General features: G+C 33.1%; 1 protein-coding gene across 1 annotated transcript in view; it reads right to left on the bottom strand.

Moving 5' to 3' along the window:
* Window positions 1-419: 419 nt before the first annotated feature.
* LOC141486543 (uncharacterized) overlaps window positions 420-26,666 on the bottom strand; it is a 29,260-nt gene continuing 3,013 nt past the window's right edge. The window contains exons 2-3 of the mRNA XM_074184675.1: window positions 3,901-4,106; window positions 420-3,585 (exon numbers count right to left, since the gene is read on the bottom strand). Coding sequence (XP_074040776.1) covers window positions 3,449-3,585; window positions 3,901-4,106 — 343 coding nt within the window. The 3' untranslated portion in view covers window positions 420-3,448. The remainder of the gene's footprint in view (window positions 3,586-3,900; window positions 4,107-26,666) is intronic.

The raw sequence follows: 26,666 nt of genomic DNA, 5'->3' as shown, positions 1-26,666 counted from the left end.
TCGCTCAAATCCACGAATTAAGCATAAAAATGGAAAATAATATTTGCCTTGATAACTGCTATAGTACAAGTTATATCTAAAATAGAATTTAACGAGCTATATTTTCAAATGATTTTCGAATGCTCATGAAACCTAATAAAATAAATCAATTATGCATTCATGCCACCCACCAAAAATAAGAAATTCAACGTTACTGGTATATTAGCCATATTGTCATCCAGTCAGCCAGCGCCTTCTGTAGTGAATGCGACAAGTGCTCTTTCTAATGTCAACGGTTTCCACACATAACTTCGTATTTTTGTTAAAATAATTTCAAAATGAATGTTGAGCCTAGTTTTGTTACCGATAACTTACCAAGAGTCGATTTTTAAATGATCGATGAATTTTATTTGAAAAATTTGCAATACTTTGGTACCGAAATGAATAATGAAAAATTGAAACGGTAGGTGGTATATTTAGTAGGTCATTTCAGACTTTATCTTTCATCGAAGGATAGAAAGTTTTGATTTAGTTTTCATTTTAGCTCGGTCAACTAAAGAAAACCATAGATCTGTTAGAGTTTCGTTTTTTGGAACTCTGAAAAACTTTTTGTCTGGTATGGATGATCTGTTTGTACAACTAGGTATAAAACATATTCAACCATTTCGGTGGTAGTAATGGGAAAATTCAATCCAAAAATAACCTGAAAAAATATTTTTCGGAATGTAAACTAATGACACGAAATATGCAGCAAAATAGGCATCCGTCGAGACCTACCTTTTACAAAAAAATCTAATTAGATAATTGTAACAGTTGTATTCACACAGAGTTGACACCAATAACAATAAAAATGGCATCTGTCAAATTGGATCATCAGATTTGTGATTGGATATTAAAAACCAATACACTTGGCAACTTCGCTCTAGACACGATGAATTTTATTGGTCAACAGACACGCGGCCAATTTAAATTCTAGCTTTTCGAATTGTTCATTTTTCTGCCAATATAAAGAGATTTTGGGACCGATTAGGCTTGATAAGTATAATATACCCCTAACTCAATCAGTCTATAAGCAAATCAGTATCATTTTCCATAGCATGAAACAAGCCCATTCTATATATTTCGCACTAGTTCTTTTTTCAATATCATGTAACAATTCAAACCAATTTATTGAATGGTTTCCCATTCATTGTTCAAGGAAAGATTATTCAGGAAATGATTTTATGTTGACCACAAATTCATAATATCAATCATGTGAAGCATCAACTGATAGTCAAAAAAATACAACACAATTAAATTTGAAATCCATTGATAAAATCTTCGCGATATGGATCATAAGTCTGATCTATAATTGAACTTGTTCGACTCCAACAAACGTTGCCGAGACTTTGAGATATCAATGTTCTTCCTCGCAGTCGACGCACTTAGCACTGATGATGTCTGCCGCAGTATCAAACGAAATGTTTGGTACGGCAGGTGCCATTCTCCGGCCGTGATAGCATATGTTCTTATAAGAATATTTTTGTCGCAAATTTTCTAGGCAACAATTCATATCAATATTCTCCGAATTCCAATACTTTATTAAACTTTGACCTTTTTGTTACCTGATTATTGTTTACGGTTCAAATATTTTTTTCTGTAATTCAATATGCACCTGTTTGAAATAAGTTTCCTTTTTTCTTATTCTAATTTATCATCAAATTATTTTTCTAGGTATCTGACATGGACACGTTGAATCTCTGACATCACGCTATGTGTGAACAAAATGGCGACACATTGATAGAGTTAGAAAAAGAGGGGTGCGAAGTACATCAGAAGAGCGGTATTGTGGAAAATGGAAACATTTGTCAAATAGTCATTGAAGACACATGCGAAGTTCACGAAAATGGAATATTTCAAGGTGTCATCGAGAGTTGAGAAAGAGCTGCTCTGCTGAGACTAATAAAAATGATGATGTGTTGCTATGAGAAAAGTTTTCAGAGGCGGCATTATTTTCACATTCCCACAGTTGAATTTTCTGGTCGGAAGAAATCACCCTCTTGCTATTATCCATTCCATAAACACTTGAAAAAATGACTGATCCATTTCTATGAAAAAATCGCTTTATCGACACACCCAAGTATACTATTACGATAGAATTTACTGTGTCCCAGAAATTTCAGGAAGCCAACGCACTTCAAGTTATTGATTTTCTTCATTCATATTTTGATAATTCCACTCTACTAGACACTATTATATGTCTTTTCAACCTCATTCAATGGATTCTTGACAACACAGTACACAAAAAAATGTTCGTCATCAATGTTCAAATCATGAAATACGATCATCAAAAAAAATTGGATTAGCAAATGAAAATGTGTATATTTTGACTTACTTCATTTTCATTTTACTTCAGTGCAAGCAAATAATCAATTACTATTCAAATCATTTTTAATTTTTTGGTGCTTCATTTACAAGTGTGAAATCATCATTTTTTAGAGTCAAAAATTTCCTCAGTCTATAAAAATAAAAAATTATAGAAAACTTTTCTCAGTTCATACTCTCATCTCCAACTAGATCTTTTTCTGAATATCAAATGAAAAAGTTATATCGTACTAAATAGAAGACATAGGGTAATACCCTGATAGATACCCCACTTTTGGATATAACCACCTATTTTGAGAAATATTAATTATATACGAATAATTTCAATAATGTGGCTAGATCAATCCTTTATGTTTTATTATTATCATTATTTTTTAACCTACCAAATACAGATTTTGCAAAAACTAGCTTTTCATGAAACATTTTTTTGAGGATAGATGCTTACCTGTATGGATAGTTGCCCCACCATGAAAATAGTGAGAAGGATAGATGCCTGCAGTGCAGGATAGATGCCTGCAGTGCAGGATAGATGCCATTCATACCGTGTAGGTAAACAAAAACCCAAACCAAATATTAGGTAGTTTCACTCCTGAAACAGCAATTATCTCCAAAAAACATGAGTCATAATTATAAAAAACATCTTGTATTTTTTTAAATCTTTTAATTGTTATCATTAGAAAATAATTCTAATATCACATTGAAATCTCATTCAAATGAAATATAAATTATTAAGTTTCAACATGCATAGGTAATCATATTTTTTTAAATTGAATTTTACAAGCATTAATTCAACAAAAATATAAATTCTTAATTGTTATTTTGGAACATTCACATTGAGTTTCAACATGTACATCACACAATCATTGTTTTTCATATTGAAATAACACAATAAAAGTTATCTTCATTATTTTATCCATTTGCATTTTGGGTCAGAACTTTGATCAAAAGATCATAGAAGTTATTGACTTCTTCTCTACTAAGACCTTTCACTTCAGCCACGGATAAACCTTCAGCTTGTCGGATAGCTCCGGACTTCGTTCAATAAAACTTCAAAACCATGCATCTCCAGCCATTTCGTTTCAGTGGTCGAAATTGTGTTCTAGCTCTAGCTTTTCAGCAAATTGATAAGAATAACTAACATGCGTATGGCTTGTCTATTTGGGGGAAATCCTGCATCACCAAGCTTGAGAATGTGCTTTACTAGCCTTTTCTCGTTATCAAAATCCAAAATTGGATGTTTTCCTAAAAAAATGCTTACGTTAATGGATGTATTGGTAACTTGAGACAGCAACTAGTTACTTGTGATACACTCTTTATAACCTTTGGTGTAGTAGTAATAGTAATATTACTGGAGTTTTATATCAACACCAAATCGTTATTGTTAACACCTCGACACGTGGTTCGATCAACAAGTGATTATCTTCAAGACGAAGACTAAACTACGTGTCGAGGTGTTAGAAATAATGGTTTGGTATTGGGATAAAAATCCAGTAATATTCAACAATTAGTTAATTGAAAGTTTGTAATGTCGTCTAGTACATGATCTTTGATACATACCCAGGGTCAACTTTGTTGATTTTCTAGCAGCATATCGTCTTCGCAATGTCCTCGATGGAATCTCAAATTGTCGGGATATTTCGTTTATCCCCATGGTTTTCTTCTCCATTTCATCGAAAGCTGACTGTAGTAGGTTTTCTGTGGTCCAAGAACATACTCGAGCTCGCACTCCTTCCTTTCTTTTATAATTTCGTGGCATAGTTCTGCTGTAATTATAAATGACAGTGTATGGAGGGATAGATGCCCCTAAAGGCACCTATACCTCGAAAAATCAGGGCAACTATCCTTTCTGATAGCGATAGATTCCCAAGTATTTTTTTCAAATAAATTATAAAAAAATCTATTTGTACCTAGACGTAGACTCAATGAATCAGTATATTGACGTAATAAAAATTATAACGGAATTTATTACTAAATATAAAGTTATACAACGCAAAATAGTAACCTTTGAATCTTTGACGTGTTACTGAATGTCGTAGCGGATATAAATACATGCACAAGCCAAACCACAGTGTACTTATATACAGTAATCCCACTTAGCGTCGGTCCCTTTGATGTTGGTGTCCAGGAGTTTCAGTTTTTACAATGCTGACGTATCTGACACTAATGACATTTCTTCCTACTACAATCTCAACCAAAGCGTCTAAACACTGCTCAACATAACAACTATTCATATAAACTGCTCAAAAAAATAGAGTCGATGAAAACCATGTTGGGCACCTGAGAAAATTGCACAAATGATAATTTTGCATTTGTGTAATATTCAAGTAACCCAGATCATTTGGAAAATGATGAACTATGTTTCAAGTAGATTTCAAAAAGTCATGGCATCGGCAGATGTTCATATTCGGATGTGACAAAATATATTTTCATTCAACAGTAGGTTGGGTGAAACCCATGAAATCCAACAACTATTGTAGGGTTGCGTGCCTGTCTTGAACTCATCGTTTGCGCAGACCTGAGGCTGCAACTCCTGTGTTTGCGTGTAGAAAATTCAAACCAAAAATCACCCGTAGTGGGATTATTGTATAGAGTACACTGTGGCCAAACGCCCAACATCGGACAACTGTCATTGGGTAAATGAGGTACGGGGTAGAGACGGGCCCAAAAGAACCAAACTGGTTTTTCGGAACAATCAGTCAACTGTTCAGTGAACCCGTTCTTTTCAAAGAACTGAACTTGTTCAGAAGGTGAGTGGCTATTCCAAAGACGCTCGCGCAGGTTGGTGCTGGAACTGGATGACGGGACCGCTCTGTGGCCTGTGCTCTCGGCTGCACTGAGCACCGACGAGTCACAATTGTTTTCCATGAAATTTTGGAAAGAAAAAATCCAAAACGAATTAATTTAATACCTACCTGTTGCAAAATTGTAGGTCCCTGTCCCTGTGAATTCTCCTCAACGTGGGTTTTCCCTGTTCCTTCAGTGGGTAGAATTTTAACCATGGGGTGATTTTAATAAGCATATGACACTTTAAATTTGTCACAGAATATTTGAAGGAAATAACCTGCTTGCAAATTTCAGATGTTGCAGTTGCACTTGTTTCTCTGTGATTGAAAAAAATCCAAATAGGGATTGATCTTTCATTTATTTTACACTAAAATTCAGCCTGTTACTGAAATAAAACTTCAGAACAACAAGTCGAATGGAGGGAACGTACGGAAACTCGGAACCACTCGGAACCGAACGCTAAAAATGACCGTGACGCAAGATGAGATGTCATTCAAGAATAGGTGAACATGAACAGTTAAAAAAACAGGTTTTCGATAAAAACTGGAACAGTTCGAACAAGTTCTTCAAATTTGAATGTTCAGTGCCATCTCTAGTCCGGGGTGACTGCGGCTCCTACTTATATAATTAATTCTTAGTCACGAGTTCGGGAAGTTAGCTTTTTAGGATATGAGGCATCTATCCGGCTGGGGCATCTATCCCGGTTTCACCCTATTTGTTTTTTATGACTTTTTTTAGTATTTCTATCCTTTGCAATATAACTAATCCATTTTTCGTAAACTTGTATTTAATTTCCACTACTCACCAGATAATGGGGATATATATTTTCTAAACACCTCAATCAAAGTTTGAAAAACTAAACTCCATCCACATCAGAGCCTACACAATAAATCTAAGTAAACAATTCAAGTTTTTTTTAAATTGTAAGACCTTATATATTGGTGTCAGAAAGCATTTTTTCAGATGTGAATCTGGTTGATCTATAGTTTTTTGGTGGACGTTAGAGTTTCGAACCATCATCAGAAACATCATTAACAAATTTGAAAATATAAAATGAATGAAAATATAGATGAATCTAGTGTTGATGAAAGAAATATTCGGATGAGTCAGGAAAATAATAACCAACTCAGTGATTCAGAAGTTTCCGCAGATTGACCTATAGCATATTTGGTTTTATTCATATTTATTTATTGAATACAATTCAGACAAGTTCATAAAACCTAATTATATGATTTCGTCAACTGTACTGATCAATTCTCCAATTAGATCAGAAATTGATGATAAAACGGAGTTTTCAGTGCTCCTCGAAGTTATGAATGAATTCTTTAAAATTGTTGATGAAAAAAATTCAGAAAAAGCATTTTCATTCGTGTTTCTCCATCAATACCTTCGAAAGCTAAAATTCAATACTTCAAAACTTCAAATCGGAAATTACTATTTTTTTGCGATATGGGTATAATTTTTTATATCATATGCGGAAAAAGTTTGTCAGAATCAGTTCGTAAAACATCAACCATATAGAATCATTAAGTTGAATCGCTAAACAATACCGTGATTTAAAAATATCGAATTCTGGCACATTGTATAGTTTTCAGGTTGACGAGATAAAAAAGACTGCAGGATTTATGTTTTCATTCGCCTGATTGATTGGATAAACGCGCGTTGTGAAGAGTGTTACAATTCTAGTGTATAAGGATGGAAATCAAAAAAGTTCAGATATCGATTTGTTGAATGATTTTCCATTTTCAGGTATTTTTGTACCATTTCTTTCGATGAAAAATAGAAATTTCTGACTTCTTTCTTCGATGATTGATCTTGAAACACATAAAATTCAGGTCTAGTAATGGTCAAAGAGTAAAATTTTGAAAATCATATGAACAAAATTGAAAATTCAGTTATATCACACATATCTGGAAGAATTAATTCTTCATATACTCGAATACAAATTCTTTTTCAAATCATACATATTATTTCACGATAATTCTGCAAAAATAACTGAAAATTTTCGAACAAATTTTCTTTTGAGCGTTATAATTTTTTTCTGGTTATTAACAATGAAATGCCATCAGGACAATCTTATAGAGGGTTGTATAATGAGTTTGTTCAATTTCTATAACTTGTCCGGGTTTTACAGCGCTCCGAAGTTGACCGGATTCTTAAATACTAATAAGAATGATAAAAACGAACTAAGTATTACGCTTATTATTTTTGTTATATAGTATTTCATTCATATAATCTATAATTTTCTCCTTAACACTCCTATGTTTTTTGTTTTTTTTTGTGGAAGACTCAATACTTCTACTGTTTTTATAACCTCACACTATCTAAAGAATAAAAGCTAAATCAATAGAGAATTTGTAGTAAAGAGCAAACTGAAAAGTTTACCCCGGAAAGTTACTGCACTGAGAAGTCCAATCAGTCAGTAACTTGTCGAATTCATAAATTTCACTTACAAATTGAAAAAATGAAATATCAATAGAGTAAAGTCTCATAATATGGGGTAGTTTTTTTCAAAATACCATAGTAAAAAAACGGCGGTAGTTTCAAGCATTATTTGAAAAGTTCATGTTTTGTTGGATATACTATCAAGCATTCAATAAGAAGAAACGTGTTTTTGAAAAAAGGAAATAAAAATATGCAGAATTAAAAAAAGTGCACTTCCCCAAATTAGGGGCATATGATATCCTGATATGGGGTACATATGTTCGTAATATGGGGTACCCAATTCAATATGTAAAATTTGGAAGTAAGTAAAATTATTTTGTTTTTTTTTTGATAAATATTCATTTATGGAAATGTAAAAAGTATATCTAATAAAAAGTTTCGTCCCTTATGAACAAAAAAAAATTATCATCTAGAAAGAACATACAACAAATCATTTAGAAATGCAAAAGTAACAAATATACGGATTTCTTCCACAATTAGAACATTCAGCATGAGCCCATTTGGCATCTTCTTCAAAGTTTGCTACCTGCTAGTCATCTGAATCTTGGATAGCAACTTGCGTTTGTTTGCTGTTCCTTTAGCAACTGACTGTTTCTTTTTCTTTTGAGTATGCTTAATTTTTTCTGCAGACTTGGTTTTGAATCATTAATTTTTTTCGATGCCCGAATTTGTATGGAGTGCTAGTTACAACGGCTGCTTTTCCACATTTGTACTCTTTTTTTTTAATAATAAGTTTTTAAGCAGTTGGAACAGGCATCAAGTTTGCAGGGGTAATATGTTTCTCAGGGGTAACCTGTCTCTCAGCGATTTGCTGTCTTGGAATGCTAACTTGTCTTTCAGGGATTTTTCTTTAGGCTCGTTGATATCTAATTGTTTTTCCTCTACTGTGTCTTCCTTTACTTTTTCTTCATTCATTGAATCTATTTCTACTCTTTCTTCATTAATTGCGTTTCTATCAGGAGAAAACATTTCAGTTTTTCTGGTTTCATTCCAGTTTTGATTTATTTTTTCAAGAAGTAGATCATACAAATCAAAAAATGCTGCAACATTTTCTCTGGTAAATGATTTAATGCGCTCATATGATATTACTTGGAGCGTTCTCAATGAATCCAGAAAAACATTTCATCCCAGCACTTTTTTTTGCTACGCTTTATGGATTTTTTATATTATTACCCTTACATGAGCTGCATCTGCACACGACTTTTCGAGTTATTTCAAAAAAAAGTTATTTCCATTTTTACGCAGTGATTTGCAAGCATTGACTTCATTTCTTTTGGAAAGACTATCTTCCTTCATAACGATGAATTCACAATGTCTTCAGGTGCTCCCTTCATCTTTACGTACCTTTCTAAGGTCGTTTGAGGTATACCATGGGTCTGCGCACTCTTCTTGTAGCCCATTCCGCCTTGCCGAACAGCTAAAATTGCTGAAATCATTTGTTTCTTGTTCCAAACTTTTCGTTTTTTAGGCATCTGAAAGAAAATACTTTAGTTTTATACGGAAAAGCACACAGTCCCCTAATATGGGGTACCCCAAATTAGGAATTGACAGGTACCCCATGTTACGAGCAGATTAGATTTTTGAAAGGAAAATGTTTATGGAAAAACTGTGATGTTTCCTTAAAAAAACAAAACCATTTCCATAAACTACGCCAAATTCAATATTGAATAATATTATTGAATTTTTAAAAACTTACGTTTAAATTTCCTCAAATATCTAAAATGCAACAGTCACCAGAAACTTTTATTCATACACAAAATTACCATAACCTGAATCATCGAAACGCAACACGAGTTTGCTCCAAAACGTGAATAGGCGCTTTCTAGGAACTCGGTGATTAGTTTTTAATGTTCACAATAGGTGTCGGAACAAGTACTTGCTTGAAATTGAACTACCCCATATTAAGCACTACCCCCATATTAGGCGACTTTCCTCTACTTAGCTTTCCTAAGTGGTCGACGTTTCGGATAAAAATCGTTTTCCGTTTTCAAAACCTAAAATTCACTATAAAACTCTTGCCCCAAACTGTAAAAATTAGAGCTATACCAGTTTGGTGCGAGAGTTGTAAAGTGAATTTCAAGTTTGAAAACGAAAAAGGATTGTTTCTCAAAACGTCGATCACTTAAAAGTATTGATATTTAATTTTTTCTGTTGATTTTACGAGTTACTGTTCAGTTAAACTTTTCAGTGGTTTATATTACCTAGTAACCTTCATTACACTTCAGCAGATTCTCCATTGATTTAGTTTTTATTACTTTATTATTAATTTATTATCAACCCTTTTTTCACCAAATATGAGGTAGAGCCTGGAGGCACATTTTTTCACGTGGTACCTATCCCCAGTAGGCCTAATCACCAGAACAATTGAAGAATACTGCAGAGCATTTCAGACCTGCCTTTTGACAAACACACATATATGAGGGAATTGGCCGATACTTGATGAAAATCCATAACTAACGTATTCAAAAAACACTTTACTGCAAGATTTTCACCAAGCAGTTTAACAAAAACGCAACACGTGTTTTAGGCGTGAAGACACGCCCGAAGAAGCCATTGTATGGCGAAACAAGTGATGCGTTTTTATAAAACTATTTAGAAAAAATGTCACAATGAAGTGTTTTTGAATACGTTCACCACACATACTTCCACAATTTTCCTTGCTTCTGCAGAAAATTTATTTCAGAAGTTCGGGGGGTGTTGGTGACTTGGAAGTTTGAATTGGTTTCGAAATGTTTCCATGCTTTTTCTTGTCCCATTCTTCAAGATCACAGTGTTTGTCGAGCCACGACTGAGCCTGATGATAAACTGTGGAAACGAGCTGCATCTTTTGTTGGAGGAAGCGATGATAAGTTGAAACTATTTTCAGTTACTATCTTAGCGAATCGTTTATGTCTCAGGCTGTCCAGAGAATCATTTCTATTTCCAACATATGAAGAGACGGAAAAACGTTAGCCACCGACAATGAGAAGAGATGATTGAATTTCCCACCGAGAAATAATGCTGTTTCGCTAGCTAACTCAGGATGGTTCTGTAAAATTTCAATCAATTCAATTTTTTTATATTAGCTGCTGATATTGTATTGCGTCCTGAAAAAGCATGGAGAAACAGCAGATTCTATGTAATGACTCTGAAGGACAGTATAATTGATCTGACGTATGCCCTTTTGAAGGTTTCAAAAAATACATTGCATTGCTTCCTTTCTAAAGACAAGAATGTCAATTTTGTGCATTTGGACACTTGTGTTTCTAACAACTTAACCATGTCACACAGAATGTCAATGTCCTCTGCTACCATAGTTACAGAATTATAGCATTGTGATGCAGTAAGCGCAGAACGTACTGTGACTGTATCTGCATCTGATTCAGCCTGGTCAAAACCCACCTCTGATAGAGCAGTTTTGGAAAGGTCTATTGAATTTGCTTTTATTTTTTCATTAACATTATCCCATCTTGGGTAATGTTGGTACGGTGCTCTTGTTAAAGTGTATCTCTCTCGATTGGTGCTTTTTCGTGCGACGCGACGCAAGCGCTCCCACGACTTTGTTCCTGCAATATCAAGATTTTTGGAGTAGCCATCAAATTCAATACTTACAGATAGTTCATAGTGTTCTGGTACTCATCAAATATGTTTTTCAAAAAAAATTACTATCTCGAATAAATGAATAGGTATACGATAGAAAACTGAGGCTAATGGTTCGTTTTTATCGTATTCTTACGAGTATTCAAGAACACAGTTAATTTCGGAGCGCTGTAAAACCCAGATGAATTTTTTAAATTGAACGAATCTGTAGTGTAAATTATTCTCATCGAATTCTCAGTAGGGTTGCTAATTTGCGAGATACAGCGCAAAAACCCTTGCACCCCTTTTTCCAAGATGACAGCAGGGGGGCAAGGGTTGCGACCCCACAAACTTGACCGTCAGCTTATACTAACCCCTCTATACACATAAAAAAAATAAAATTGCGTTTTCTGAAAAGCACAAAACTAAATGTTACTTTTGAATGAACTATTAAAAATAATATTTGTGAAAGTTGGTTGGTTATTATCATGGATGGTGAATTACGAGTATACAGGGTGGGCCATCGAAAACTTGACATGGAGATTTTGGATACTAATCTTGCATTGTCACTTAATCCCGGAGCAGATGGGTGAACAACCTTTGGAATTTTAATAGGGAACTAGGAGCGGGTCGCACATCGTTTGAAAGATCTTGGAATTCTCCAAACAACGGTGTATATTTTTTTTTCAATTTGAACGAAACATATTAAATTTAGAGTTGAAGTTACTTACTTCATTCTCATGTTATATATGATCAAAATGGCACCTCCAGCTTCCATGCAATGATAGAGATTCTGCTGGAAACGTTCTCGAACATTGTGGAGCATTTCTGGAGTGATTGGCGACATTTATTCGTGATTCTTTGCCATACATCTTAAAGTGATGCAGAAAATGTACAGTAAATTCTGCTTTTCAAATGATCCCACAGACAAAATCTAACGGCGAAAGGTCTGGTGATCGTGGTGGCCATTCGATAGTGTCCCGCCTCCCAATCCAGTGATCCGGAAAAGTCTGATCTCAATACTGCCGAACAGGCAAAGCATAGTGCGGAGAAGCCCCATCTTGTTGAAATATTAACAGATCCTCTCGATAATTGTGGTTGTTTTCAATAATATCAGTGAGAAAGGAATAATCTAGTATCTAGTATCTTCCAGAAGCTCCAGATACGTTTGCCCGGTTAAATTGCCTTCTAAAAACAATGGGCCAACAATACGGTCACCGAAAATTTCAGCCCATACATTAAATTTTTGTGGACGTTGAGTATGCACTTCATGAAAAATGTGAGGATTTGAATCAGCCCAATAGCGACAATTGTGGCGATTAACTCTGTCATTTGAAAAAAATAACATTCATCATTGAAGCAAATGTTGAAAACAAAATGTGGATTTTTCCACCGCTCGTTCACTAACCAACTCGCAAAATTGCAAGCGTCGATCGAAATCATCTTCATTCAGTTCTTGCTTCAATTTAATCTTGTGAGGATGCATTTTTTTGGTTTTTAAAATACGCCAAATGCTAGTTCGTCAAGCTCAACATGACCTAGAATTGCCACTTGTATCGTCTCATTTGTTACTGGTCGTTCGATTTGCCGTTCTTTATTTGCTACAGATCCAGTTGCGCGAAATTTTGCAATTAAATCGAAAACATACTGTCGCAACACATTCTTCCCATATTGTTGATTGAACAGTTCAGCGGCTCTCGCAGCACAACGTCTATTTCCATAGTACAGTTCATTCAATCCTACCCTCTCTGCAGTTGTGTAAACTATTGTTTCTTCAGCAACACTTTACGGCACTCACTACTAGTAATATCACTTTTAACATAAAAATGAGAAATAGAAACAGCATTTTTAACCATTTCTCAATTGTAATAGTTATTATCAGAGAAGAACTAAAAAATTAACACAAATGTAGCGTAAGAAACAAATGAAAATGTTCCAAATACATTCCAACTGAACAGTGGCGTACAACAATTTGTTGCTATTAACAATATCGAAAAAGTTGATTATCGGAAAGAGCTCTTTTAAATACGTCCAAATTTAAAAAAATGTACACCATTGTTTAGAGAATTCCAAGAGATTTCAAACGATGTGCGACTCGCTCCCAGTTCCCTGTTAAAATTCAAAGGTTTTTTTCATCCCTCTACTCCGGGGATGAAGTGACGACGCTGTAAATGGGGAAAAAACTGCCCTCTCCCAATAAAAATCGACATGTCTGAGCGTTTTTTCGGATTTGCAAGATTAGTACCCAAACCTTCATGTCAATTTTTCGATGGCCCACCTTGTATATGTTTATTATAATATAGAAAATTCATCTTCGTCCAGAATTAGCTTTCAGATTGAGAGGTCTCAAACAAGTGTTCTAACGCGTATTGTAAAATATGAAATAAAAGATTTCATTTTAATCCTCAACAAAATGGATGAAGTTTCAATTTACGAATGAAGTCTATATCTAATCATCCAATCAATTGGTTTATAGACATTTCTGTTCAGTTTCAGAAAATCTAGTTGGAATATGCATTTCATTGTTTCATTTTCGAATTTTTTCTAGCCCAACAGTGGATACACTCTTATTAGATGAACCCCAAATAATTACTGCATATTGTAAATTGAATTGATCAGACAGTGATAAATATTTTTTCAAAAGTTATATAGAATATAACACCTCATTCTGAATAAAACACTAATAATTAGACAGAGCTTACGTTTCATAACCCGTTTGTATTTTATTCCATCCTCACTAAATTAAAACCCTTCTCTATCAGTATTCGAATTTTTTATCAAGATGTAAATATATGAGACAATTTATTAAAATGTAATTCACATTATGATAAATGAAGCTATACAGATCGCCCTGAAAAGTAATATTTGGTTTATGACAACTTCCGAATCACATGACATAATACTAAATGAAAAAACAGTTTCACTTAAACATTTCTCAATCGCTTCATGTCAGAATATTTTCTAGGAGTTTTGTTACATTCAAACAAATTGTATCAACTATTTGGTTGTAGACGAACTTCAAATAGATACCTTCAGAGGTATAATGAATAATCTGCCCTTTCTACAGACACCAACAATATTTACTAGTTAGGGTGTCAAGAAATTATATTTGATGAATAACGGTTCCGCCATGACTTTTGGTACTTTGATAGTGAACCCAAAATTTCCAAAGACTGTTACCGTGAAATGAAAAGTAGATATAAAAGTTCAGGCATCAATAAGGTAAATTTAAATATAAAAGTACATATGCAAACCAGAAGATAGATTCGAACATTATGGCTAACGAGCAAAAAAACACGCGAGAATATTTCATCCAGTGTTGATTATATATTGAGTGTCATTCAAAATTTCATCCAATTTCCATATGATGGTTTAATAATCGATATAACCATAAATTAAAACAAATCATTGATGTATTAATGAAAGTTGTAGATTCATTTCAAATCTTAATGAATATGTGAAGTGATTACTTGACAATATGAGTAATACACAGGTTGTTTCATAATTGAAAACTGATCCTGTGGAGCGATAATTATCGCTTAGGTCCGCATCCACTTCATTTCCCAGATATAAATGTTGCAATTTATCAAAAAAATTGTTTCCCCTTGATATCTCTGAAACCACTTTGGCTCTTTCCACAATTTTGTTGGTGAAGGTTTTCCTAGTATTCATTACTGGCGTCTCTGTTAACATGTCCTGCCATATTTTTATTCAAAATCATAATACGCCACTGTTCAACAAAAAAATATTATTTTTGTATTTATCACTTTGAAAAAAAAATTAAATTATATGTATTCGTATATATTTGCTTTCAAAACAAATTATATCAAATGATGCATCTTTGGTAATGAATATTCTCCTATAGTGTTGAATGCATTTTGATAGTTCACTGTATATCACATTTTGTCATTTATTTAGTCTCAATAGTACTGTGGTAGAATTGGTGCAGAGTTCTCCTTTTATTTGCCTTCATAAGATGTTTCTTTTTAAAACCATCTCTGACATGGTTCAGCATAATTGGAGTAATTTGACGACACTCATTCACAATTCTTTGGCGTAGTTCGTCCAAATTTTCAGGGTGAGTCATAAAAATCTTGGACCTGAGATGTCCCCAGAAGAAGTTCAGAGGGTTCAGTTTAGGAAATCGGGCAGGCCACTCCATAGGACCTCTTCTTCCAATCCAACGACCGGGGTATTGCAAATTGAGGTATTGGCAAACTGGTGCGGTGTAGTGCGGAGGAGCTCTGTCTTGTTGTAAATGCAATTGTTGTTCAAGTAGTAGAGGATCGTTTTCTAATTGTTCAGTTATTAACGGATCAATAGCATTTTCTAGCATTTCAGGATAACGTTCGCCAGTTAAATTACCAGGAATAAACAGAGGTCCAATTAGGTAGTCTCCCAAAATTCCTACCCAAACGTTTAGCTTTTCTGGATGTTGAGTGTGAGCTTCTCGAAATACATGAGGATTTGTATCGCTCCAAATTCTACAGTTATGCCGGTTAACCTCTCCATTAAGTGAAAAAGTGCATTCGTTAGAAAAGCAAATGTTGTACAAGAAATTTGGGTTATTGTTGATAGGCTCGGCCATAATTTTAAATTTTAAATTTGAAATTTTAAACAAATCAGCAGAGTAGTAACTCAACAGATTGATTTCAATTCTGAAATGACCGAAGAAACGTTACAATCAGATAATCAGCTTCTAAGCACAACAAATTAAGCCAAGATAAGGAGATGTTTTGCTGTTTTTTTATTTATTGATTTGAGAGAAAGTATTATTGCATGGAAGTCAATTGAGGACAATTTGAACACTGGATTTAAACAAACAGGTTTGATTTTTTTTATTGTAAGCATGATGACAACACAATTAAATTTTTCAAGAATGTAATTTTTTGACGATTGTTTGAGTTTGTGAAAATGGTTTGGAATTGGCCGCGGTGGTAGTGCGCCCGACTCACGATCGGAAGACCGTGGGTTCGATTACCGCCTCGACCAGATATTTTTCACGGTAGAAGGTAAGACCTCGTTAGTCCTCAGCTCCCCCAAGTTTCTCAACTCCTGAGAGTTGTCGTTCGTATGGGGGCGACAGCTGATTAACGGAAAAACAGATTTTAAAACAGACAGATTTTTTTAAAAATGGGCTTGTACATTGTAAAAATGAACAAATTTTTCAAGATAGCTCATTCGAGCTGCAAAATAGATTTTTGGCGAAAACGGTTCATCAAATTCACGTTTTTCATACAACGTTGTAAAGAGGCTTCCAAGACCTTTCAAATAAAGTATCACTCAACCCCTCTCCTGTATTCAAGTTTGAGGGGTTGAAGAGCCCCCTATTAGGGGGTTGCTCGTTCAAGCCTAAAATATACGTCAAAAGATGTCCCCCAAACAAAATCATTCGACGTGTTCCGAGAAACATTTCCACTCACTATGGGATAAGAAATATACGGGGTGGCTCGTCTGAGATGGAACATCCTGTATATTGGTAAATTATGAATGTATCATTATTTACTAGGCGGTTCGACGTGGGTGCTTTGTTCACTCACTCGAATTGACTGCCGTGTTGGTCGGTGGTTCAAGCCCTAGTCTGAACGATTGATTTTCACTTGCTATCGTCCAACCCATGTTAGGAATCACACGTTAAAAGGTAAGACCTCTTTAATCCTTAGCTCGCACAAGTTTCCACTTCTGAGGGTTGTCGTTCGTAGGGGTGCGACACCTGGTTAACGAAAAAACAGATTTTTTTTCTTTTCCCATTTTTTATTCCTATAACATAAATGTTTTTCACGGATACTGATAATTCAATTCTTATTGCATATATAATGTTTCTGGAAAGATCATGATAGGATGTAATCGCTTGTTTTTTATATATATATATATATATATATATATATATATATATATATATATATATATATATATATATATATATATATATATATATATATATATATACAGTGTGACCCATTTAAAATGGAACCACCCCTGTAGAATGTGCATTTTTCAATCAATCTCAATTTTTTTTTATTGAAATATTAAGCATGAAAAACTGTATCTTGACACTAACTTTCACAATTTTAGTTTCATTTCCAAGGCACTCTATGGTTTTTTTTGTTTGTCAAAAACGGCAAAAGTTTATTAGGCAATTTTTGTTTTCAAATTTGACTACACCACTGGATTCGTAGTCGTTATAAATCAAAACTGTCAAACTTTCATTAAAAAATATTTGTTAACAACGAAGTTACAACAACTTCAATTTTGGAAACAAAGTATTTGTTTGTTATTTTTATTCAGATTATAGACATATTTGAGATCTGACAACACTGTCATCACCAAGTAGAACACCAGTGAATTTGTACAGTGAAAATCCGAAGTCAACAGCTCAATGCGTTCTACAGTTATAACTCCTGAAAATATGGTAATGTGAGAGATTTGTGGTGCAAGCGTTTTGTAATAAAAATCTGACTACGCCACTGGATTTGTGGATAATATTCCCTTAAAATCATTCATTTGAGTGTAGGTTACGAGAAGTGAAAATTAAAATAAAAATTGAATAATTGAATAACAGAAAATTAAAAGTTCATTTTCAAGTTACGCAGTAGTAGACCAAGTTCAGAATCTCATGTCATGGGATCTCCCAATTGCACTTTTACCAAATCTTGATAGAATCTTGAAGTATTAATGGTCATACTTGTAAGCTTTTTGGAAGTTTCCCAATAATAAATAATAGTACTTTTGTAACAGCGCACCTGGAAAATCACATTTTATGAGATTCTGAACTTACTCTACCTTCTTCTATAGCTGATGAAAACAAAATGTATACAAACAAGTTCCAAAGTATTTATTCAACAATTAATTGCCATTAAGAAAAAACTGATACTAAAATAAACATTGATTTAAAACTAAACATTCAAATTTTTGTGGCTTCTACCAAACCTCCATTAAGTTCAATACATTTATCGTATCTCTTCCGAATATTGTTTACACTATTTCTCATTTGTTGAACTGTAATTTCGGCACAAGCTTGTCGTATCCTTTGCATGAGTTCAGCTGGATTCGTTGGTCTTGTTCTGTATACTTTTTGTGTCAGAATACCCCACAGAAAAAAGTCTAATATTGTTAGATCAGGCGATCTAGGTGGCCATTCAATTAAGTCACTACCTCGTCCTATCCAATGATTTGGAAACTGGTTATTTAGCCACTCTTTAACAATCCTCGAATTGTGCACGGAACAGCCGTCGAGCTGAAAATATAAATTTACTTGTTCCGCAAGAGGCATTTCATCTATTTCGTCCGATAATTGGTTATTTAGAAATTCCAAAAAATTTTGCCCGTTTATGTTTCCATCAAAAAAATATGGACCTATTATTCTATTTTGTACTATACCACACCAAACGTTAACTTTTTCGGAATATTGACTTTTACAATTTATGATCCAGTGCGGATTTTCTGTAGCCCAATACCGAGCATTTTGCGATGAAACTACCCCATTGGTGCTGAAAGAAGCTTCATCACTAAACATTATGCAGTTTAAAAAATTTCTTGTATTCAGGTACTCGCCTTGTGCCCACAAACAAAATTCCATACGTTTCACTTCATCACCTGCCTTTAAAGAGTGAAGAAATTTAGGTTTAAATGCTCTCATTTTGTTTTGTTTAAGACATCGTCGAATAGTCTCTCTCGGTAAGTTTAAATCCAAACTGGCGACTCGTAAACTTCTGTTTGGGTGGTTTCTAAAATAATCTAAAACAGCACCTTCGTTTAAATTTCTTCTTCGGTGATTATTTTTTAAAATATGTTTGCTGACTGCACCGGTTTCTTTAAATGTTTTGTTAATTTTACTGACGGTGCTTCTGTCAATGGGAAGTCGATTTGGATGTCTGTGATTAAATATCCTATATAGCTGCTTCTCTTTCACTATGATAATTGTCCCCAGAAATTCTCACAATTTCAATTTTTTCTTCTAATGATAATTGCAAAGCCATTATTAAATGCACGTAACTAACAACTATTATTTTATTTATGATTAACTGTCAAAATCACAGCCTACTGTTGATTTATTATAAAACCTTTGCATAATTAGTTCAGCTTCCTCAAATTATTGATATCTCCTCTAAAAGATTGTTTTAGCTGAGTTATGAAGAATTTACAGGGAACAATTTTTGTCCTGCTCTCTGTTTTATTATTGAATAAATGATTTCCATGCTTTAAATCAATTTGATTTTAGCGGCTATGCGGAAGAATGTACTAAGTACTGCATAACTTGAAAATGAATTTTTAATTTTCTGTTATTCTAGAATACACTTCTCGTAACCTACACTCAAATGAATGATTTTAAGGGAATATTATCCACAAATCCAGTGGCGTAGTCAGATTTTTATTACAAAACGCTTGCACCACAAATCTCTCACATTACCATATTTTCAGGAGTTATAACTGTAGAACGCATTGAGCTATTGACTTCGGATTTTCACTGTACAAATTCACTGGTGTTCTACTTGGTGATGACAGTGTTGTCAGATCTCAAATATGTCTATAATCTGAATAAAAATTACAAACAAATACTTTGTTTCCAAAATTGAAGTTGTTGTAACTTCGTTGTTAACAAATATTTTTTAATGAAAATATGACAGTTTTGATTTATAACGACTACGAATCCAGTGGTGTAGTCAAATTTGAAAACAAAAATTGCCTAATAAACTTTTGCCGTTTTTGACAAACAAAAAAACCATAGAGTGCCTTGGAAATGAAACTAAAATTGTGAAAGTTAGTGTCAAGATACAGTTTTTCATGCTTGATATTTCAATAAAAAAAAATTGAGATTGATTGAAAAATGCACATTCTACAGGGGTGGTTCCATTTTAAATGGGTCACACTGTATATATATATATATATATATACATATGTATATATATATATATACAGTGTGACCCATTTAAAATGGAACCACCCCTGTAGAATGTGCATTTTTCAATCAATCTCAATTTTTTTTTATTGAAATATTAAGCATGAAAAACTGTATCTTGACACTAACTTTCACAATTTTAGTTTCATTTCCAAGGCACTCTATGGTTTTTTTGTTTGTCAAAAACGGCAAAAGTTTATTAGGCAATTTTTGTTTTCAAATTTGACTACACCACTGGATTCGTAGTCGTTATAAATCAAAACTGTCATATTTTCATTAAAAAATATTTGTTAACAACGAAGTTACAACAACTTCAATTTTGGAAACAAAGTATTTGTTTGTAATTTTTATTCAGATTATAGACATATTTGAGATCTGACAACACTGTCATCACCAAGTAGAACACCAGTGAATTTGTACAGTGAAAATCCGAAGTCAACAGCTCAATGCGTTCTACAGTTATAACTCCTGAAAATATGGTAATGTGAGAGATTTGTGGTGCAAGCGTTTTGTAATAAAAATCTGACTACGCCACTGGATTTGTGGATAATATTCCCTTAAAATCATTCATTTGAGTGTAGGTTACGAGAAGTGTATTCTAGAATAACAGAAAATTAAAAATTCATTTTCAAGTTATGCAGTACTTAGTACATTCTTCCGCATAGCCGCTAAAATCAAATTGATTTAAAGCATGGAAATCATTTATTCAATAATAAAACAGAGAGCAGGACAAAAATTGTTCCCTGTAAATTCTTCATAACTCAGCTAAAACAATCTTTTAGAGGAGATATCAATAATTTGAGGAAGCTGAACTCATTATGCAAAGGTTTTATAATAAATCAACAGTAGGCTGTGATTTTGACAGTTAATCATAAATAAAATAATAGTTGTTAGTTACGTGCATTTAATAATGGCTTTGCAATTATCATTAGAAGAAACAATTGAAATTGAAATTCTCGTAACCTACACTCAAATGAATGATTTTAAGGGAATATTATCACAAATCCAGTGGCGTAGTCAGATTTTTATTACAAAACGCTTGCACCACAAATCTCTCACATTACCATATTTTCAGGAGTTATAACTGTAGAACGCATTGAGCTGTTGACTTCGGATTTTCACTGTACAAATTCACTGGTGTTCTACTTGGTGATGACAGTGTTGTCAGATCTCAAATATGTCTATAATCTGAATAAAAATTACAAACAAATACTTTGTTTCCAAAATTGAAGTTGTTGTAACTTCGTTGTTAACAAATATTTTTTAATGAAAATTTGACAGTTTTCATTTATAACGACTACGAATCCAGTGGTGTAGTCAAATTTGAAAACAAAAATTGCCTAATAAACTTTTGCCGTTTTTGACAAACAAAAAAAACCATAGAGTGCCTTGGAAATGGAACTAAAATTGTGAAAGTTAGTGTCAAGATACAGTTTTTCATGCTTAATATTTCAATAAAAAAAAATTGAGATTGATTGAAAAATGCACATTCTACAGGGGTGGTTCCATTTTAAATGGGTCACATTGTATATATATATATATATATATATATATATATATATATATATATATATTAGTTATTGTCTGTGTGTAGGATTATATTATACCAGAGGTCAACGAGATTTTATGACGTAAATAATATCACGTATCTAGCTAGAGAAGTGTCAAAATTAATTATGTCGACAACAATGAAATTAGCACTCTAGCAGTCTGGATCACAAAATAATCCTTCTACTCTTCAACGGCTTATTTCGCATGCGAGCAAATGAAAGCATTTCAGTTTTTTTCTCAAAACCACCGAACGAAAAAAAATCAGTTGGAAACCGTCGAAAACAAAGAGGAAAATCACTTGAATATTCATTTGGAAAAAGGCCATTGGCAGATCATGTTAACAGGGGCGCCACTGATGAACAATAAAATAACCTTCGCCATGGAATTGAAAAAAAAAAGCCAAAACGGTTTCAGATATATCAGGGGAAAAATGATTTTGCTGTCAAATTTCAACATACTGTATTTCAGAAATGAAGCGGTTCATATAGAGAGTTTTTTAAAATCATCCAAAAATGATTGCCCTTCAGAATCGGCATTCAATCCTGTAGAACAGGAGTCTCTATAGCAAGACATCAAAAACAACACATGAGATGTGATATAAATCTACCAAATGTCACTATTACGTACGCAATTCATTCATACTTCACTCTTCATAATTTTTCACGATATCATATGGAAATCCTAGATCAAGTTATTTGTAAGTTTAGAAAACTGATTATGAGTACGTACTGTATTGTGTGTCAATTAATAGTTATGAGAAATGTTATGAATATATTGAATCAAGATGCGCAAAAACTATAGAGTATTCACAATGTTTTTGAAGAGTCCAATACATACCTATTTGACAAACTTGTATGCATTTTCTGAATTTGTTCTTCTGTCAGTTGAATTCTTCAGCACTATCATCCGATTTAACATTTTCAGAATTATTTCTGTGTGTGTGTATCTCTGAGCTTCTATTTGTAAAGATTTGACAAATTTGAAAAAAAGTACCCATATAGATGAATTACGGTGTGATTTTATTAGGCTTCAGAAGAAAGTTTAAAAACATACTTTATAACTAAAGATTATTGAACATTACATTAAATTATGTTCCATCATCAACCACATGATATTCCGACTTTTAGAGTTTCATCTCTATTTCTCAAAACATGTTATGAAGAAGCTATATCCTATTTTCGAAAAGGTAGATATTTAACCACCTCTCAATACGAGGTATCACTTGATACTTGGTTCATCAATTCGATTAAAAACGAGCTTGCAAGAGATTTGCTGTGAAACTGTTATCGACACAAAGACAAGTTCCTCATATATGGCTGTTTCATTTCAGATAAAACGTCAAATCTGTGAAAAATATGATGGAACTCAAATATTGTTTTCAAAGTTTTCAAGAATTTGATTCTATCAATAGGCACACATGCAGTGAAGTAGGCATCTCTGCAAAGTGTAAGATGAAATTGATCTATTGAACCACTCTGGTTTCTGAATACACTACAGTTTTTAAGTGTCGAGTATAGTATCTTAGCTAATGAGTTACCTTTTCACTAAGTCTAGAAATATTAGGTATGCTTCAATATATATGTCTCGTTATTTTTTCGTCGTTATTTTGTTCCATCAGATATCTTCAGAAAAATAATAGTTATAATTTTTTTCGAGGCATTTTATATTGAGTTCATTTTGTATATCCGATTCATATTGTGAACCCCAGAGAAAGTTTGAATGAACATCCATGTTCAGTAGTTTCAAAGATATCGTATACTGAATGATTGATTTAACAATCAACATATTTATCAATTTCGACAAAATCAATATCAATACTTCAAAACTACACAGAGAATTTTGGATTTTCAGCAACTCAAATTTGATTGTGGATGTTACGGAACAATGAAGGTATTCATTGACATAATGTACAGTGCAACTCGATACAGTACACAATATTTTCTAACATCAGCTCTTTATTTTCCAATCACTTTTCAGATCCGAAATCTGTCAAACCTTCGCCGTTTCAGCAAAGCTAATATTTGACTTATCCTTCCCACCGTCCACTATTGTCACATTCGTGGGAAAAATAACGTTTATTATTACCAGTGATCTGATGATGAAAATGATGTTGAAAATAGATCGTCTGATACCAAAATGTAAATATGATTTGAAAGAGGTAACCGGAGATAATTGTGTCATACTCTAAATGTAATATTAAAATAATTAATTAATATTTTTGGTATATTCAACAAAGACAGAATACCTGAAATGAATAACTCAATTCGGTTATCGATATAACACCTGAACTGAAAGTCCTGGGTCTAAAAAAACGCGTTTTTTTTCAAAATTGGCTGTATTCATCAACGTCATCTCCATTGAAAGCCAAACAATCATTCTAGCGCCACTCTAATATTTCAATACCATTTTTGTACCTAAGTTTCAGCAATAAACTCTTCATTCGAGTGAAATTCTTCACCATTGAGCATTTTTTAAGTTATGCGAGCATCCAGTACCATTTGTACCATATGTTTGTTTTTCAATTCATTTTTTCCGTCCATTTCCAACAGGGGCCATTTCCTTGGTTTTTCGTTTTTCACAAAACATTATTGTTTGACCACTCAACAATTGAATTTTCGCCTTGTTACTTAGGACACATGATTTGTGATACATACTGGAGCAGTTAACATAGAAATAATAGGGAGCGGGTCTGATTCTATAGCACATAAACATTGCCGTTTTGTTTGAAAATGGCTTCGCCACTGGTTTCCTGATTGACTAAAGGAATTCCCTTTCTTTTGCTCTTATCGGTTTTTAACGTATTGTCCTCAAGAAATGGATTCTTCCTATAGCTTACCAGCTCTCTTTTTCACTATTTCATATTTTATATTGTGTTGCTATTGCCAATGAAATTGAAGATATGAAGCAACGATCATCCGAAATATAGAGAGAGAAATCAGCTGTTTTACGCGATGTTTTGATTTGTTTGAAAATCTAATTATGTATTCGAGTCCGCTATGTAAAGTCGATGTTAACACCATTTTTGTCACTTTTCAATATTCAGAAAAGTTTTTTGACGAACTATAGTTCGTAGTGATTTTCCACTTGATCTCGAAAAACCTAAAAAACCTAGATTAATTCGAAATAATACACACATTCAGTCCCTATTTTGCATTCAAATCCCTTCAACTGATTTGAAAAAAATAACGTTCATGTTTTCAGACAATTTTCTTCACCAATGAGAATCAAAATCAACTTGTATTGCTTCTAAGGAAGTCCAGAATCAATTTTCATATATACTTAAGATTCGATTAAGCATAATACATTATGGCAAATAAATCCCATGTTCAAAATAACAAAGTACTGAGTCATATATATCAGCGATAATCTGACAATGACGTATTAATACCGCATGATATTCAGGGTTTTTGATCTGTCACAATCTAAAACATAATAGATCAATATATTAATGAAGGATAAATCGAAAATTTCTTTCCGAAATATCCATTTCAAAAATTTCATTCTGATCACAGTATAATATAAACCTGTGAAAATTCAAATTAGTCAGTAATTTCTTGTATTTATGAAAAAATACATTTTTTCACAAGTGGCTATATAACATTTGGGAAATAATAGTTATCAAAATGAGAAATTTTCTGTTTGAAACGTCTCGCTTGAATATCTGTAGTTGTTTATGTTTTTTGTTGAACAATATGTTACTGGCCAAAAACTCTTCAGAATTTCATCAGGTTCACAGTAATTCGTGAGCTTTTCATTTGCCCTTCTTCATACTGTGTTGAATAGCATGGTAATATCATCAACATTTATGGGTTTCAACTCTCCTAAAACCAAAAATTTGATAAAATCGAATATGAACGGCGAATCATCAAATGTTTTAGAGATACTCCTGCTTTCAAACACAATTTCGAAGATTTTTAAAACGGTTTCAAAGTCTCATTGAAAATTATTCGAAGAAATTCGAAGACTAACTGAAAATCCTTCAACAAAATTTCAGAGAGGAAAAAATGTTCCTATCATTGCTTAAATCTCAGTTACTTTCTCTGTGGGTGCCAAAAAAATTAAAAAAATTTGTTACAGTTATGATTATTATGGAAATGTAACTTTAGAATCCTATCATATCAAGCATGCCTTGCCTACTAAGCCGTGCCTCTTATCCTTTCGACCGATGTTTTCAAAAATTTCATAAAAATTTTACTAACGAATCCAAATAAAATTCAGAGATCTAAAATAAATGAGGGATCACTTATATGAATCTTCTCTTTTAATACTCCTTTTGTAAATAGGCTTAAAGACTGATATAATATAAAAATTGTAAATACAATGAATAAAAGTGTCAGGATGAAAACAAAAATTAGGTTGAGATAAAATTGAAACGTTAGCCATTTTCACTTCTATGTTCAGTTGTAGTTCAAGATGGTGCTGAAAAAAAGATGCTACATGTATAAAAATATTTATAGCGATGGCGTATGATGCAGATAAAGAGGATATAGATAAATTAGACCACATTTTAACTCCTCTGAGTCACTCCACGCCTACGATGTGTAGCTATATCGGCCTAACTTTCGAATAGTGAGCAGGCTTTCTTGTATTAGGTATATTTTTTTTTTGAATCGACAATACACATGAACCTTTTCTTACTTGATTCGCAAAAAATTTGATTTGATTACATTTCATAAAATTACCAATCATATATGTCATTTCAATAACCTTTTTGCTTTTTGTTGAAAGCATTCAACTTAATTTTGTCCCCTGATTGTAGGGCATTATTATAAATATCATTTATTGAAGTGACGTCAGGTGTTTGGGAAAATATATTTTGAATCGATCAACATAACAGTAACTTTCTAAAATCTGCAGAGTAATAAGATTTCAATCGAAATACGCATCTGTAACTTTTCAAAAAGCCATGAATGATATTGAACTCAATATTTCTTTGGCAATGCTGCTTTTTGAACTTTTGATTTATACCTGGTTAAAATCCTTTCAAGGATTGCTTCTTCATTAATAAGTGATCTACCATAATACTTCGTCCATGAATGTCTTTCGAAATCTATATTGCATATCTCAATTTACCATTTTAGCTATT

The sequence above is a fragment of the Leptinotarsa decemlineata genome, unplaced genomic scaffold (genome assembly GCF_025532065.1).
Source record: "Leptinotarsa decemlineata unplaced genomic scaffold, Ldec_3_MD MMD2_tig00026358_RagTag_RagTag, whole genome shotgun sequence".
In the NCBI taxonomy this organism is placed as follows: domain Eukaryota; kingdom Metazoa; phylum Arthropoda; class Insecta; order Coleoptera; family Chrysomelidae; genus Leptinotarsa; species Leptinotarsa decemlineata.
The sequence above is the reverse complement of the archived record's forward strand: the minus strand, read 5'-3'. Positions and strand labels throughout refer to the sequence as shown.